This window comes from Battus philenor, unplaced genomic scaffold (genome assembly GCF_028537555.1).
Source record: "Battus philenor isolate CCGP_79_NKW_IND1 unplaced genomic scaffold, ilBatPhil1.0.hap1 SCAF_19, whole genome shotgun sequence".
Lineage (NCBI taxonomy): Eukaryota > Metazoa > Arthropoda > Insecta > Lepidoptera > Papilionidae > Battus > Battus philenor.
The window spans coordinates 1,935,975-1,951,241 of NW_027181681.1; the positions used below are offsets into that span (position 1 = coordinate 1,935,975).

Sequence of the window (15,267 nt, forward strand, 5' to 3'; positions counted from 1 at the left end):
TTTTTTATTACCTATGGTTTAACCATGTGTTAGACTACTTTTATTTTTCATTGTGATATTTTATAAGTGTAAATAATTTCAAAAGTATTTTATATTAAGTTGCCGTTTAGGCTCTGTAAATTTAATAATTATTTAATTTTGTTGCTGAATTTAATATTTTCATACTAGCAATCCTAATTGTCTATGGTTTAGACGTCGTCTGACGGTTGGCAGGTACATCCGGGCCACGGAAGAAAATAGGGCCCTTTTTCAAGCGTACGCCATCGCTGGCGTATGGTTGTATATTTTATTGACAGAAAAATCAAAAGCCATCCAATATGGTGAGTACAGAACTTGTTAATTTAACTTGAAATTGTGTAGCGGTATCCTTGTTGTAATATTGTATAATGTTATTTTTACAAATTTAGTGTTAATTCTTGAAATAAAACTTAGTTTCCATCGACGGTCGTCTTTGTGTCGGATGACGTTTTCAAAGTGAGGTGATATGTCCAAGTGTTGTGCGGCCGCTGGATTATGCAAATTGTTCCGATAATTCATAGTAATTGCATGATAAATAATAAAACGATTATGAATATAAAACGTACGTGTTTTAGATTTTAGCTTTTGGAAAATGTTTATGTAGCGTATCGAAATAATGATCGGTTTCATGGTTTGTCCAGGTGAATTTCACGGTAGACGAAATCAGGGGGATGATGGACAAGAAGCGGAACATCCGCAACATGTCTGTCATTGCCCACGTAGACCACGGCAAGTCCACGCTGACGGACTCGCTAGTCTCCAAAGCCGGTATCATCGCTGGAGCGAGGGCCGGCGAGACACGTTTCACCGATACTCGCAAGGATGAGCAGGACAGATGTATCACCATCAAATCCACGTGAGTCCCTTTTCGTTTGCATTTGTCGTATGTTTAGTCTTCTTACAACCTTATGGATTGCATTTAAAAGGTTAAGGTACATATCCATATCTAACATGCTGCCACCCGAGCCTTGTTACCCATGCGTCGGATTATTTTTAAAGTCATGAATATTTATTGAAAATTCGTATATGGCCATCATTTACGAATCATGGAGATGGAAATATGTTATGTATAAGATCTATGAAAGTTTTCAGATAAGAGTAAGTCTTGTTTAAAATAGCGTCTGTGTATCCACCTAAATTAGCCTCTGAATGATCGTATTTTGTTTTAATAGGGCAGAGGTAAGTTCGTGAAAAAAAAGACAAAACATTTAATTCTAATGCTTAAAAATGATGATTATTCTTACCAATACACCTGATTATACATGACGACCTTTAAGAATGGCCATCTGATTGAAAAAAAAATCAAAGATGAATTTAAAATATTGTGAAATATGTTATTATCAGACTTCTCTTTGCAGTGCAATCTCCATGTTCTTTGAACTTGAGGAGAAAGATTTGGTCTTCATCACCAACCCTGACCAGCGTGAGAAGGGTGAAAAGGGTTTCTTAATTAACCTTATCGATTCCCCTGGACACGTTGACTTCTCGTCTGAAGTGACAGCCGCTCTCCGTGTAACTGATGGAGCCCTCGTGGTTGTGGACTGCGTCTCAGGTGATTTATTCATCCAAATATTGAAATAGAAACATTCTGATTGTAGTTTAATTTTTATCGTAGTTTCTCCAGTACATGTTACACAGACGTGTTTACAAATATGAATAAAAAGTGACATTAGGTATTAGTGTACTAAAATAAACAATGTATAAAAGTAGAGAAATATTCATTATTAATGCAAATAACTTTTTTGTTTACAAAAAACTATTTTAAATCATTTGACTCTGGAATGTGAAAGTAAATGAGAAATTGATGATGTGGCATTATTGCAACAGTTGAGTGAAAGATCTGTAGAAATTTATTGCACAGTTATATTGTATTATTTCAATGTATGTTATTGCACTTTGCATTGAAATAATACATCTATTTTTATTCTACAACATCTGTTATAATTTTATATTACAATGATTTTCAAATTTTTCTATATGCACATTGTAGGTAGGATTTGACATGTTTTTATTAATGGATTTGTATATTGAATTGATTATTAATTTTGAAATAGTACTCTTGTTAGTTTTTGTAAATTGAAATCTATAACTTTTGTGTTTAATGCCTTTTTCTTCTAATTGCTGGAAAATCTGAAATGAATTCACACCTATTCAGTACTTTTGTTTGCCTCAGTTATAGAAAAGACACAAGAGAGAGTACATTGTTAACTTTTACCTATTTATTAAAAAATATGAACAGTTTTATCTGTACTGAGTCAGTATGGGAAGACAATCCTGAGTTCGGAAATTAAAATGCAAATCTAAACAGTCCTATTTCCTAATCATGTAGGCATAGAAGTAATATGTAAAGGTAATATAAAGAACTTTTCAGTCTACCTGTAGACAGACATACATCACTTATAATTCGATACAAGCAATTTCTATAAGCATAAATTAAGTAAAAATGCATCAAAACATCTGAACTAATAAATCTATAGAAGACATAGATATATTTGCTAACAGAAAATCAAGATACAAATCTAAATTGTTTATAGTAAAATTCCAAATTTCAATATATCATGTTTATTGAACAGGTGTGTGTGTACAAACGGAGACTGTACTGCGTCAGGCCATCGCCGAGCGCATCAAGCCAATTCTGTTCATGAACAAGATGGACCGCGCCCTGCTCGAGCTCCAGCTGGAGTCTGAAGAACTGTACCAGACATTCCAGCGTATTGTTGAGAATGTCAACGTTATCATCGCCACTTACAATGACGATGGTGGACCTATGGGTGAGTCCTATTTTTAATTATATTTTTCTATGACTTGTGTTGAAAAAATTTTGCAGGTATGTAAAGAAATTCAATTGTATATTTGTTGATAAAAAATGTAATAGTAATGAAAAATCATTTTGATAATATTGCATATATATAATAAATTATTTCTTAAGTTTTGTTAAGATTTCACAAAATTATCAAACATATATAATATGTTGAACACATTACAAAAAACATAATGCTACTAAAAAACTACTTTCAATATATTGTTGTTTATGTTCAATGTTATATTCAAATAAAAATTACAAACCCGTGCTTTACATTAGCATGATTTACTTTATTATTTATTATCTTTATTTGTCTCGTGTCGCACGCGTGGCCTATGAATGGCAGTTTTTACACAGTGGAATACTTTTGATAAGCTATCATCAAACCATTTAGATCTGAAATCATTGTTTATCTGCATTAATGAATTTTTAAATTGATAATTCTTTGCTTTAATTTGCATCCATCTTTGAGCTTAATATTTTTCAAATTAGACTATTTCTAAGCACCAATATCCAAGAGTTTAATCTAAACAGACTAAATAAATATTACATTAGAAATAAGGCCCATACATAAAGTAATTAAAATAAAGATTCACATTTGACATATTAAATTCATGAAAAAAATGTTTCAAGAATATTATATTGGACCAAACATAATATTGCTATTGTAATGAACACTGGTGTTTTTTATTAGTGAAGTGTCATGTGAAGATATAACTTCTATATTTTTTTTTACACAGATTCTGTTCTATGCAAGAGTTTTTAATGATATTGTAACATTTTCCTTCAGAGTAAACTTAGTTTTTCAATGTATTCATATTATTTCTGTTCACATAAAGAATGTAATAAATTATCAGTAAGCTGGACTAGTTTAAAATTACTTGTAAGAGGGATAATTAAATGCTCGCTTGCCAGACAAACAAGGACGATTGATTGGTTTTTTAACTCTAAAAGGTAGGTTCGATCACGTGAAACGACAACTGCCTACAGCAAGGCATAGGGCTTCCCCGAGATTGCAGCAATGATTGGTCTTGAGCTGCTCGCATCCAGCTACTTTCTGAACTATGTCATCAGTCCACCTGGGGTATTAGGGGTCAATATAAAAAATAATAGTCAAATATTTGAAATAGTTCAATAATTACGTATAAAGTTACTTAAATTTTTGCTGACTTAGGCCAACAATAAAATCGTTGTGAATTCGATTAATTTATAATGCTATTTTTCCTCAATCATTAGAACAAGTTAATCAACATTAGGAGCGATGTGCCGCATACAAAAGACACGTGTCTGAATGGCAATGTAACATAGACGCGAATTCACAAAATAATATTTCAATATTAAATGTATTAACTCTAATACATGCAATATTATTATCATTTCTTATATATTACGTCATCGGGTAAACACGTTAATGTGTACATATTATGACAAGTGTTTGCTCTGTAACCAGTTTGGTTAATGTCAGGCTAGTTTTAGGTGCATATGCACTAAATAACGGGTAGGTCGTTTAGGGTGAGTTCGCACGAATAATTTTAAGATACGCCCCGTATTTACTACGTTTGTATGAGCTAAATATAACTTTTAAATGATAAATGAAACTTACTGCGTAGTATATAAATGTTTATCAAAAACTCCTCGTAAGTATTTTAACAGAAATGCGCCGCTATTATAGGTCTAGATTATTGCGGTATTTGAAGTTTTTATACCTTGTGTAAAGTATTTATTTTATTTAATTACTTAATAAACACAATTTGACAAAAAAGCCAATGATTGATTTAAATTACCGCCACAACATAAATTGGCACTTCGAAACAGTACTCTTAAGAATCAATAGTCTTTATATTTTCTGAATCGTACAAGTTTCTGTGCAATTTTTAATTTTTTGCCATGATAGCCATATACACAATATTAGAAATAATTCTATGTTATAGAAAATGGGAATAAATCAAAGACGTCACCGCCATTTCCTGTAATGTGTCAAAAAACAAAATATCGAAATATCTTGAAGCTCGAGCCGAGTCTTCCGAGTGAGCCTTCATGTTTAGTTACCGTAAAAATGTAGTAAATGTCAATTGTTTCTTATCATTCGTTATCATTGCTTTAATTACAAATCATTAACGTACAAAATAAAAAAGCGAACTAATTATTCAGATTTAATCTAGTCGGGAAATTTTTTATTATCTGGAGCACCCACCCAAGCAAGCTCGCGTGGTACGGCACGTGATGCAACCGTGGCCAATCGATAGCTCTGGCAAGGTCGTGCGTTTCGAAGCCCCAGTGCACGCGCCTTTCGGCACCCTTGCTTGTTGCAGTTTATAAATCTCTTAACCATCTGACTTTATCTATTGAAATGACTTGCACATTATTTTATTTAGAAGTTGTAAATGCTCTTGACCTCACCAACAATTGTTTTAAATTCTCGAATAAACTAGATGCTGGTTTATTTGGAATTTTATACCAAAATTCCTAATAAAATCTTACCGAAACATAGGCGTCGATGATAAGCTAGACATAATGAAATATGTACTTTTTAGTACATTTTTAACTGAAGCGCAATCGCTTCAAAAATAAATCTCAAAAAGTTGCTTAAATTAATAGTGTATGAAATAATGGTGTCAGGCTTTGTATATTTTTAAACTGCATGAAACTTCACGCCACGTATTCAACTTTAATAATAATCAATAAGCATAAAAAATAGTTTAAAATAATGTTGTTTTTGAAGTATTATTATTTACACAATTACCCTTAAAATACATATCTTCTGTGTATAAAGATGTTAGTAGTCTAGTAATAAAATTCCTAGTCCCAAGTGTTGCCAGATTATTGTATTAAGTAAATCTTTGGTGTCAAAGTGGACTTACAGCAATTGTCTTAATTTAGCTTAATTGCTGTATACTGCATGTCATGGCAATACAGAACTAAATAAGATGACAAACGTATTATAAACATGATTAGTTTGTATAGAACATTAATTTTATTTTTTGTCATAGTTACATTTATTCTGTAATTCCACCAATTTCAAGTGTGCATCGTTTCGTTTGTCTAATAGGTGAGGTGCGCGTCGATCCCAGCAAGGGTTCCGTGGGCTTCGGATCTGGTCTCCACGGCTGGGCCTTCACCCTGAAACAGTTCTCCGAGATGTACGCCGACAAATTCAAGATCGACCTTGTCAAACTTATGAATAGGTACACAAAATATTTCTTACCTATATATATAGTTTTTAAAATGATTCACATGATAATTGTTCTTAACACATTCCATGCCATGTGGGGCTTATACGACCCCCGCTGCACTTTCCGTTCAGGCCATTTGCAGTTATCATTGAAAAACAAAGGATTCTTAAACAAATAATTGTAAGGTCTAATATAGATAACTTCACATCACGTATGCGCGTACGTAATGCATATTAAAATTTATAATATTTTCCCGCTAATTATAGCTTTTCAGTATTGGAAAAGGTAATACATGTCTTAAACTCAGTTTTAATATTTGAAGTGGGTTGTATACGCACCACGCGGTCTGAATGGAACATCTACAATAATTGCCGCGACATGGAATGTGTTAATGATAGAAACATAACTGGAGTATATGGAGTATATTCCGCCGCTTTTCTGAGTGGTTGCTTTCCGAAGTGGTAGTGTAATGTAAGTCTAGTATTCGCCTTTGATATAACCAAAAGAGGTTCTGACCGCAGCTCTTACGCCCAGACTCTCCATGGAGCAATCAGTCTAAGCTACCTAAAAACTTGGCGGCCTCGAATTGGAAGTAGTGTACAATGTAATATCCTGAGCCACAGGTCATAAGAGAACCATCAATCTTTACTGTGCTTGTTTGCTCACTTCAAACTTGGGTGGAGTTAGTTCTATACATTTTATTTGAAACATCTAAATATCTATTCTCGTTACATAATCTTTCACATCAGGAGGTAATTATCAAAAATGGCCTAAGTCCCCTTACCAAATTGTCAAATAACAACTATATGCTAACCTAACAAAAGTTTATGCACAAAATTACTGCAATCATTGATACACCTATGGTTATATATTATCAGTAACATATAAAAAAAAATGTTACATTGTAGTGTATTATATATTAGTAATATAAACACGATGAAATTTTGGATTTAATTTACTAACTGAATTGGATTTGCCAATGTTTGAATTTGCGATTTTTTTTATTTTTTATTATAACATACATTCAAGAAGTTTATCTTCATATTGAGCTCAACAAAGTACCTAGTCTATAAAATTAAGATTCATGAGTTCCATGCAAATTCACTGCCTGAACACGGGCATTATTTTGCCATATTTCCATCTTATAAATTATAGATTTGTTTGTTGAACAAATATTTAAATATATGCTTTAAACATGTATTGAAATTTCATGAAAACCAATACCATTTGTTACTTGTGTTACCAATCTTTGTTCCTTGCAAAATACCTGGATTTTGCGTTTTAACAAGACTTGGTTTTAGATTTCGTTTTTGATGTAAAATATTTTATACAGAAATGTTTCTACTAAAGAATCAACCATGGAATGTTTGACCTTAACCCACATTTCTTAACAATCTGTTGAGAGTTACCAGCCAAAAAAGATCAATACTACTCCACACATTTTTCGATTGACACTTCGTAACCACGCCCACTTTCTGAGATGATAGGGATGATTGGAAAAAATAGTCGACAAATTAGCTATTATAATGACCACATTTGAAGCTTTCACTACTTATGTATAAGGTGTATAACCTTTAAAATAAGTATATACTGGTTTAAAAAAATATTTCTTCATTTTAAACAATTTATTTTCACAAAAATAAGACACTTTATTTAAATACAGATTAAAAAAGAATCTGAATATTTTTTAAAATGCTTTATTACTAACATAGTCCATATTTATTTTATTCAATATTAACTAAATAGTGCTTCATTACAATAATGCAATGGTAGACTGATTTATATTTGAGTCCCCTTGATGCTGAGTGAGCTTTCCATAGCATACAACAGCGGCAGACAGGGACTAATATTATTTTCTCAGTTTAGATTGGTGCTGCCTATCTATAAAAACTAAGATACAGCACTATAAAGATGTATTATATTCAGTTATCAGTAGTTTCAATGCACATTATCTTTTTAATTTTAAATTATTATTTTTTCCTTAACAATAGTTATTAATATTAGGGGGACTAGAAAAAAATTTCGTTTCTGTCGGCATATTTTACAGAAAAACCGAATTGCTCCAGCATTGAAAATTTGTATACTTATTGTCAGAAGGTTGTTGATAATGAAGGTGAATATATTGTTGGTTAGATATAAAAACTTGATAAAAATGCAGTCGTGTAAATTTAACTTAAGAAAGCGACATTTCTTTCCTGTCCCCCTAAACCACATATTTTTTTAGGTAACAATAGTGTGTTTGTTTGCCAATTTTAGATGACTAGCACTATTGTACATGCTATAAGTAAACATACAACATAATATTTGATCGCTAGTATATAATGGTTTAAAATCATCATAATAATGATTTCTATGTTTAATCATATTTTTCTATTGTTATAGACTATGGGGAGAGAACTTCTTTAACGCTAAGACCAAGAAATGGTCAAAACAAAAGGACAATGACAACAAGCGTTCCTTCTGTATGTATGTACTGGACCCCATCTACAAGGTGTTCGATGCCATCATGAACTTCCGCAAGGAGGAAATTGACGGCCTCATCAAGAAGCTCGGAATTACCATCAAGCATGAAGATGCTGACAAGGATGGCAAGGCACTGCTTAAGGTAATATTTTTATGTAAATAATTTGGGTGCTTTACAACTTTGTACAATAGTGTCTACAAAGGGTTCAAGATATTCCCAAAGTGGTCCAGGTGGACCCTTGCAGGTCCATGGGAGACTCAACTCAATTCAATTTTTGAAAATGAGGAGCTTTTGATAGAGTAGAACTAAAATGTTGGTTTGATTTCACCAATCAATTTAGGCAAATAACAAGAAGCTCAGTGACTAGTGCAAATTATACATTCAATAGAAGAGTGTGCATAACACAAATTGATTTCCAGATTAGATGACATTTTCTATTAGATTTGAAGAATATCAGTTTTTGTTGATTCTTGACTAATTTTTGATGTTATGACCAAAAGGATGTATCACTTTAATTTTTAAGTAAATTAATTTTTAATAATTAAATACAATAAAAGTATTCAAATAATATCGATATGTTACAAGTACTTTTAAAGTAACATACAGGCGGTAAGATTAAATATAGTCCCAAGTGTTGCCAGTTACTTAGTAAATCAGTTTCTGGGTGTCAAAGAGGACTTACAGTGAAAGTCTTTCCGGAATTGGTTGCAAGTTCACATTACTTGTGACCCCATAAATGAAAGAAACATTTTTTTAACAAACAACATAATAATGAATTTGAAAATAAATAAACTGCATTTCTCCTACCTTTATTTTTCTTACTTCATTAATAGGAATTGTATCTTTGTTGATCAGGTTGTAATGAGGAGTTGGTTGCCAGCTGGAGAAGCTCTTCTTCAGATGATTGCCATCCACTTGCCGTCGCCGGTGGTTGCCCAGAAGTACCGTATGGAAATGTTGTACGAAGGACCTCTGGATGATGAAGCAGCTATTGGTATCAAGGTAAATAAGGCTTTAATTAAAATGATTAAATTTCGCAATTTGCATGAAAAATAAATTTTTGATTTGATTCACTAAATCTGTTAATGTGTACAGAGCTGTGACCCCGAAGCACCTCTGATGATGTACGTGAGCAAAATGGTACCGACCTCCGACAAGGGCCGATTCTACGCCTTCGGTCGTGTGTTCTCCGGAAAGGTGGTCACGGGACAAAAGGCACGCATCATGGGACCCAACTACCAGCCCGGCAAGAAAGAGGTAATTGTTGTACTACATATAAATAACTGTTGATGTCTCTTGTCATCTTTACGATTTTTGCATTTAAAAGTATTATTATTTGAAACAATATATTAGTCTTTTATTAACAGAAATGTTAAAAAGAAGGACAAGGTAGATATATTTTTCTGTGATAACTCTATGAAAATGTATATAATTGTATCTTTATGAAATATAGCTTGAAATGAAGACAATTGTTGTTTTTGAGAAAAATTCTTGCAAATATTTAAATCAAATACAACAGTATATGTAGCAATTGCTGTCCAAAGCGGTTTTAAATTTAATAATTTTAATTTTCGTTATTACAACTGGTTAGTAGTTATATAAAGCAACTGAAAAAAAAACGTTAGTATGATAGCATTATCATTCTTCACATTGTTGTGTTGCTCATTTTGTTTTAAATCCCTTCCCCGTACCGTGCCGCGTCTGAGCGCGTGCGATGCGTTGCGTCCACGCACGAGGAGGATGACGGCCCCCGGGGAAGCAGAACGACACTCGCGCGCGTCCAAACGCTGCACAGGACCTCTGTCCTCATGTCCCGGGACTGCAAGCTACGGCGCATGCGATACATTATCATCAATACATAAAAATAACTGACTTAAATGGAATTATCTTGAATCCTTAATTTTAAACAATGCTTTCTTTTAGGATCTGTATGAGAAGACAATCCAGAGAACAATCCTCATGATGGGTCGTTATGTAGAAGCCATTGAAGACGTGCCCAGCGGTAACATCTGCGGTCTGGTTGGTGTCGATCAGTTCTTGGTGAAGACTGGAACCATCACCACATTCAAGAACGCGCACAACATGAAGGTAGATACATTTGACATAATTTATGTTTTAATTTATTTGAATGTACAATTGCTAATATCTTGTAAGTTAAACATAATTTTTTAAAATTATCTTGACTTATGTAGTAGTTGATTATACTTTTAGTCCCATTGATGCTGGGTAAACTGTACATTGCTTACTCAGGCGGCAGACAGGGACGCAAATTGATGTCTCGGGACGGATTGGTGAGATGTCATTTATTATAGACATTTTGCAACAATTTTCTGAGAAACATTTTAAAAACTCTTGACCCCGCCGAAGAGCTCTATAAGTTGCAAAAGCTTAACTCTATTAATAACAACATTCTAATAAAGATAATTATATGAATTAAATACGGTTCTGTTGTATGTAAAAATTATATATTTTAACTTTATATAATACACTGTCTTAACCCTTTGGTCTATGATCATGAGTCTGACTCGTGAATATAGGCCGATGGTTTAATTAACTACATATTAATTTATAATCTTTGTTTCACTGATTAATTGAATAAAATTGTACCATAGATGTCTTTAAATTACTAGTTGTACCTAAACACCATTCATTATTTAACAGTTTCATTCATAGCACTGAAATATATGTCATGCAAAATACATATTTTTCATCAATTCAGGTACACGGTTGAATGTAACGACGCGCATACTATGTTTTTGTTAACAATGTTAATAAAAAAAAATAATAATAATAATACAATTTTCACTTAACCATGCATGTAGCACAAGTTGTAAATCACTGTTTTACTAAATGTACATCCCAGTAGAATAGAACAGATTGAAATATTTGATCACTATTTTGGCATAGATAATGTATTCTAGTTTTAGGATTCTCGATAGTGGTGCAGGCATATTTATTTAAAAAAACTATTGTGTACAGGTCATGAAGTTCAGTGTATCGCCTGTGGTTCGGGTGGCGGTGGAGCCCAAAAACCCTGCCGACCTGCCCAAACTTGTGGAGGGGCTGAAGCGTTTGGCCAAGTCTGACCCTATGGTACAGTGCATCAACGAGGAGTCCGGCGAGTACATCGTTGCCGGTGCCGGAGAGTTGCATCTTGAAATCTGTCTTAAGGTATAATAAGCCAAAAATTAATTGTATTTGGTGCACTTGATACAAATTTGTTTCACAAAATAAAGAAGTGTTCAAAATTTTAAAAGAAAAAAATTCTTCACATCTATGCAATAAATAATGTTGTAATATAAAATAATACAAATTTATCTTATTAGAAATAACATTTTGATGGCACTGTGCTACTAATTTGTCAGAGGTGAGAATTAAAGAACTTTAAAGTTACATTTAAAAAGTTTAGAATAACAGATAAACGAAACTATAAAACTATACCAAAATTGTATTTAACTTGATATTAATATTTCAACAGGACTTGGAAGAAGACCATGCATGCATTCCCATCAAGAAGTCCGACCCGGTCGTGTCGTACCGTGAGACCGTCAATGAGGAGTCCGACCAGGTCTGCCTGTCCAAGTCGCCCAACAAGCACAACCGTCTGTTCATGAAGGCCATGCCTATGCCCGACGGTCTGCCAGAGGACATTGATGAGGTGTGTAGAAGATTTTAATTATGTAGATCATGTATTGTACACACATTAGTAATAGCTAATTCACATAAAAATTATATTATTTTAATAATACATTACATTACATATGAATATGAGATAACTAAAACATTTTAATGAATATAAATATACTAATGTGTTTATCGTTCATAGGGCCGCGTGAACTCTCGTGACGACTTTAAGACCCGTGCCCGTTACCTAGGCGAGAAGTATCAGTATGATGTTACTGAAGCACGTAAAATCTGGTGTTTCGGTCCTGAGGATACCGGCCCGAACATTCTCGTGGATTGCTCAAAGGGAGCTCAGTACCTCAATGAAATCAAGGATTCCGTGGTGGCCGGTTTCCAATGGGCTACCAAGGAGGGTGTCATGGCAGAAGAGAACCTGAGAGGTGTTCGTTTCAACATCTATGATGTTACCTTGCACACGGATGCTATCCACAGGTATGAGATGGTTCCATACAGATTATATTGACAATATTTAAATTCTATCAACAAATGATTTTTTTCTTCTGCATTGATTATTAAAATGCTAATGGCTTCATTAAACATGCCATGTGTGTTTGCTCCTAACAGAGGTGGTGGTCAAATCATTCCAACAACCAGAAGATGTCTGTACGCGTGTCTGCTGACAGCCAAGCCTAGAATCATGGAGCCCGTCTATCTCTGCGAGATTCAGGTCTGTATTGAAAATCATTGATATAATTTTAAAACTGGATTCAGAGATATATTGTTTTGACTTTTTTTTATTAGAGAAACCCATTAAAAATAATAAAAAATGCTATAATGCTAGGTAGTACATTGACAAACTTTCAAATTATGCTTTAGATGCTTGTTTTCATTCTTACAAAAATTCTTTACTAGAGTTGTATCATAAAAAATAGAATTTAATACGATAATGTTACATGTATGGTACATGGAAACAAATGAGCAGTAAATATGTTGTATTATTTAAAGATCAAAATTGACAAGTCATATTAATAAATTGTTGTATAGTAATATTGTAAGAGTCGCTAATTTTTCGTGTAAAAAGCCACGTGACATCCTGAGCGGACGGGCGCGCACTCGCCCGGCCGCCTTTCCGACACGTGGCAGAGCAACAGTTCTTTGTTTCGGCATCGTCGCCACCCACACGCCTTGCCTGAATAGGGGAACTAACATCCTGAACTAAATTATAACAATCACCTTGTATTGGCCAATCCTTTATGAACAAGATTCATTATCTTGCTTTAAAACATTCTCTAGAAAGAGGGTACACTCAATTCTAAACTTTAGTAGAGCCTAGTTTAAGTATTCACTTTGGCTCCTTAATATTTAAAACTCCTTACAGGACAAACCCAGATTTAAATGCTCTAGCTACCAAAATATACTTTTTTAAAAGTTGACTAGACATGTAATAATTCTGTTAAATGTAGAAATTAGATGCGTTATAATTAGAAGCGCCCTGAATGTATTCATATACATATACAAAGGTTTGTAGTGTGGAAGTCTGGAGTGAGCTTCTTTCCTGCTTCATTTTGTTACCATACTATTATTTCCAAAATATATAATATAAAATATATATTCTCTATTCACTTCAAATCACATTTAATGGTTCTTGTTGAGGTATTTGATATTGTTGTTGTATAACTGTGTACCTCTCATGTCAGATTGTATTTAATTGTTATGATACGTAGTGCCAATAAGGGTACAAAATAAATGATTCATCTACTTTCCATATAAGTAATATTCTAAAACTGGTTGTGTCCTGCAGTGTCCTGAGGTGGCCGTGGGCGGTATCTACGGCGTGTTGAACAGGCGCCGTGGGCATGTGTTTGAGGAGGCGCAGGTGGCCGGTACGCCCATGTTCGTGGTGAAGGCGTACCTGCCCGTCAACGAGTCGTTCGGCTTCACCGCCGACCTGCGCTCCAACACTGGTGGACAGGCCTTCCCGCAGTGCGTCTTCGACCACTGGCAGGTCCTGCCCGGTGACCCGTGCGACCCCGGCAGCAAACCCTACGTCGTCGTCCAGGTAACGCGCAACGCTTGCTCTTTGCCTTTACCCTTCCCCGTACCGTGCCGCGTCCGAGTGCGTGCGGCGCATTGCGTCCACGCCCGAGGAGGATGTCGGCTCCCGGGGAAGCAGAACGACACTCGCGCGCGTCCAAACGCTGCACAGGACCTCTGTCCTCATGTCCCGGGACTGCAAGCTACGGCGCATGCGATACATAACAATAAATGTATTCTTATTATAAATACTTAAAAATATAGAAATATGAAAAATAGTATGATAATCTATTCGTTTCAACTTATGTTTATGTTAAGTAGTGTAAAATAAGTTTACTATGCTGTAAACATGAAGTCAACCCTCATCAGTTTGTATTACAATGAAACACTTCTGCTCAGTATATTATATCAAGTAAAAAATCAAATCTTTATGCTTCATTATAAATTTATTTATGGAACAGAAAACAATCAACTTCTCTAAGATATCAGAGTTTTAAGTTTTTATATGCTTTTGGTCACCATTTAAATTAATTTCTGTACTGTTTTTTTACAAGCAAACTTTTTTGTTCTTAGGACACGAGAAAAAGGAAAGGGCTGAAGGAGGGTCTCCCCGACCTGACCCAGTACTTGGACAAGCTGTAAATGCCGTAGCGTTGAACAACAAGCCACACTGTAATATATGTAACATTAACATGCGCCTCACGCACCGCACCTTGTTTTGTCATTTAATTTGTCATTTATTGGAAACAATTGTACGCCTCCGGTTTGTAAGTGGCGGCCGTGTTGGAACCTCAATAAACTGTTGATGCAAGACTTGCACTGTATTGTCAATACTTTCCGCGAGATGTGATACTAGACGTGGCTAGCCCAGCGTGCGAGCCGCGCCCTCAGCCCGCCCGGCCCTTTTAATTATACTGTAATTAATTTTTAAATTATAATTTTTTTATTGTACACCACTGTAGTTTAATTTCGAGTAAACGCTTAGGCACGGTTGAGAGGGAGAGGTGAGTTGTTTTTTATACACATGGCTTGTTATATTTGGTTTTGGTCATATAAAAGTTAATATTAAAATAGCTGTAATAATTCTTTTCTTTTAATTTTCAAAAATTTGTAACCTTTTTTTTGTGTTACAGTATCCTTCCTGAATCTTC

The 15,267-nt window shown here is 34.3% G+C and overlaps 1 protein-coding gene across 1 annotated transcript; it reads left to right on the forward strand.

The window, feature by feature from the left end:
• Positions 1–213: 213 nt before the first annotated feature.
• On the forward strand, positions 214–15,067 carry eEF2 (eukaryotic translation elongation factor 2). The gene is made up of 15 exons (XM_068764281.1): positions 214–320; positions 660–874; positions 1,377–1,570; positions 2,592–2,789; positions 5,871–6,006; positions 8,377–8,599; positions 9,314–9,460; positions 9,554–9,715; positions 10,382–10,546; positions 11,438–11,629; positions 11,937–12,116; positions 12,285–12,574; positions 12,707–12,809; positions 13,884–14,141; positions 14,690–15,067. Exons 1-15 carry the CDS (start codon positions 318–320, stop codon positions 14,756–14,758), a joined length of 2,535 nt encoding a protein of 844 aa, XP_068620382.1. The 5' UTR covers positions 214–317; the 3' UTR covers positions 14,759–15,067.
• Positions 15,068–15,267: the final 200 nt, after the last annotated feature.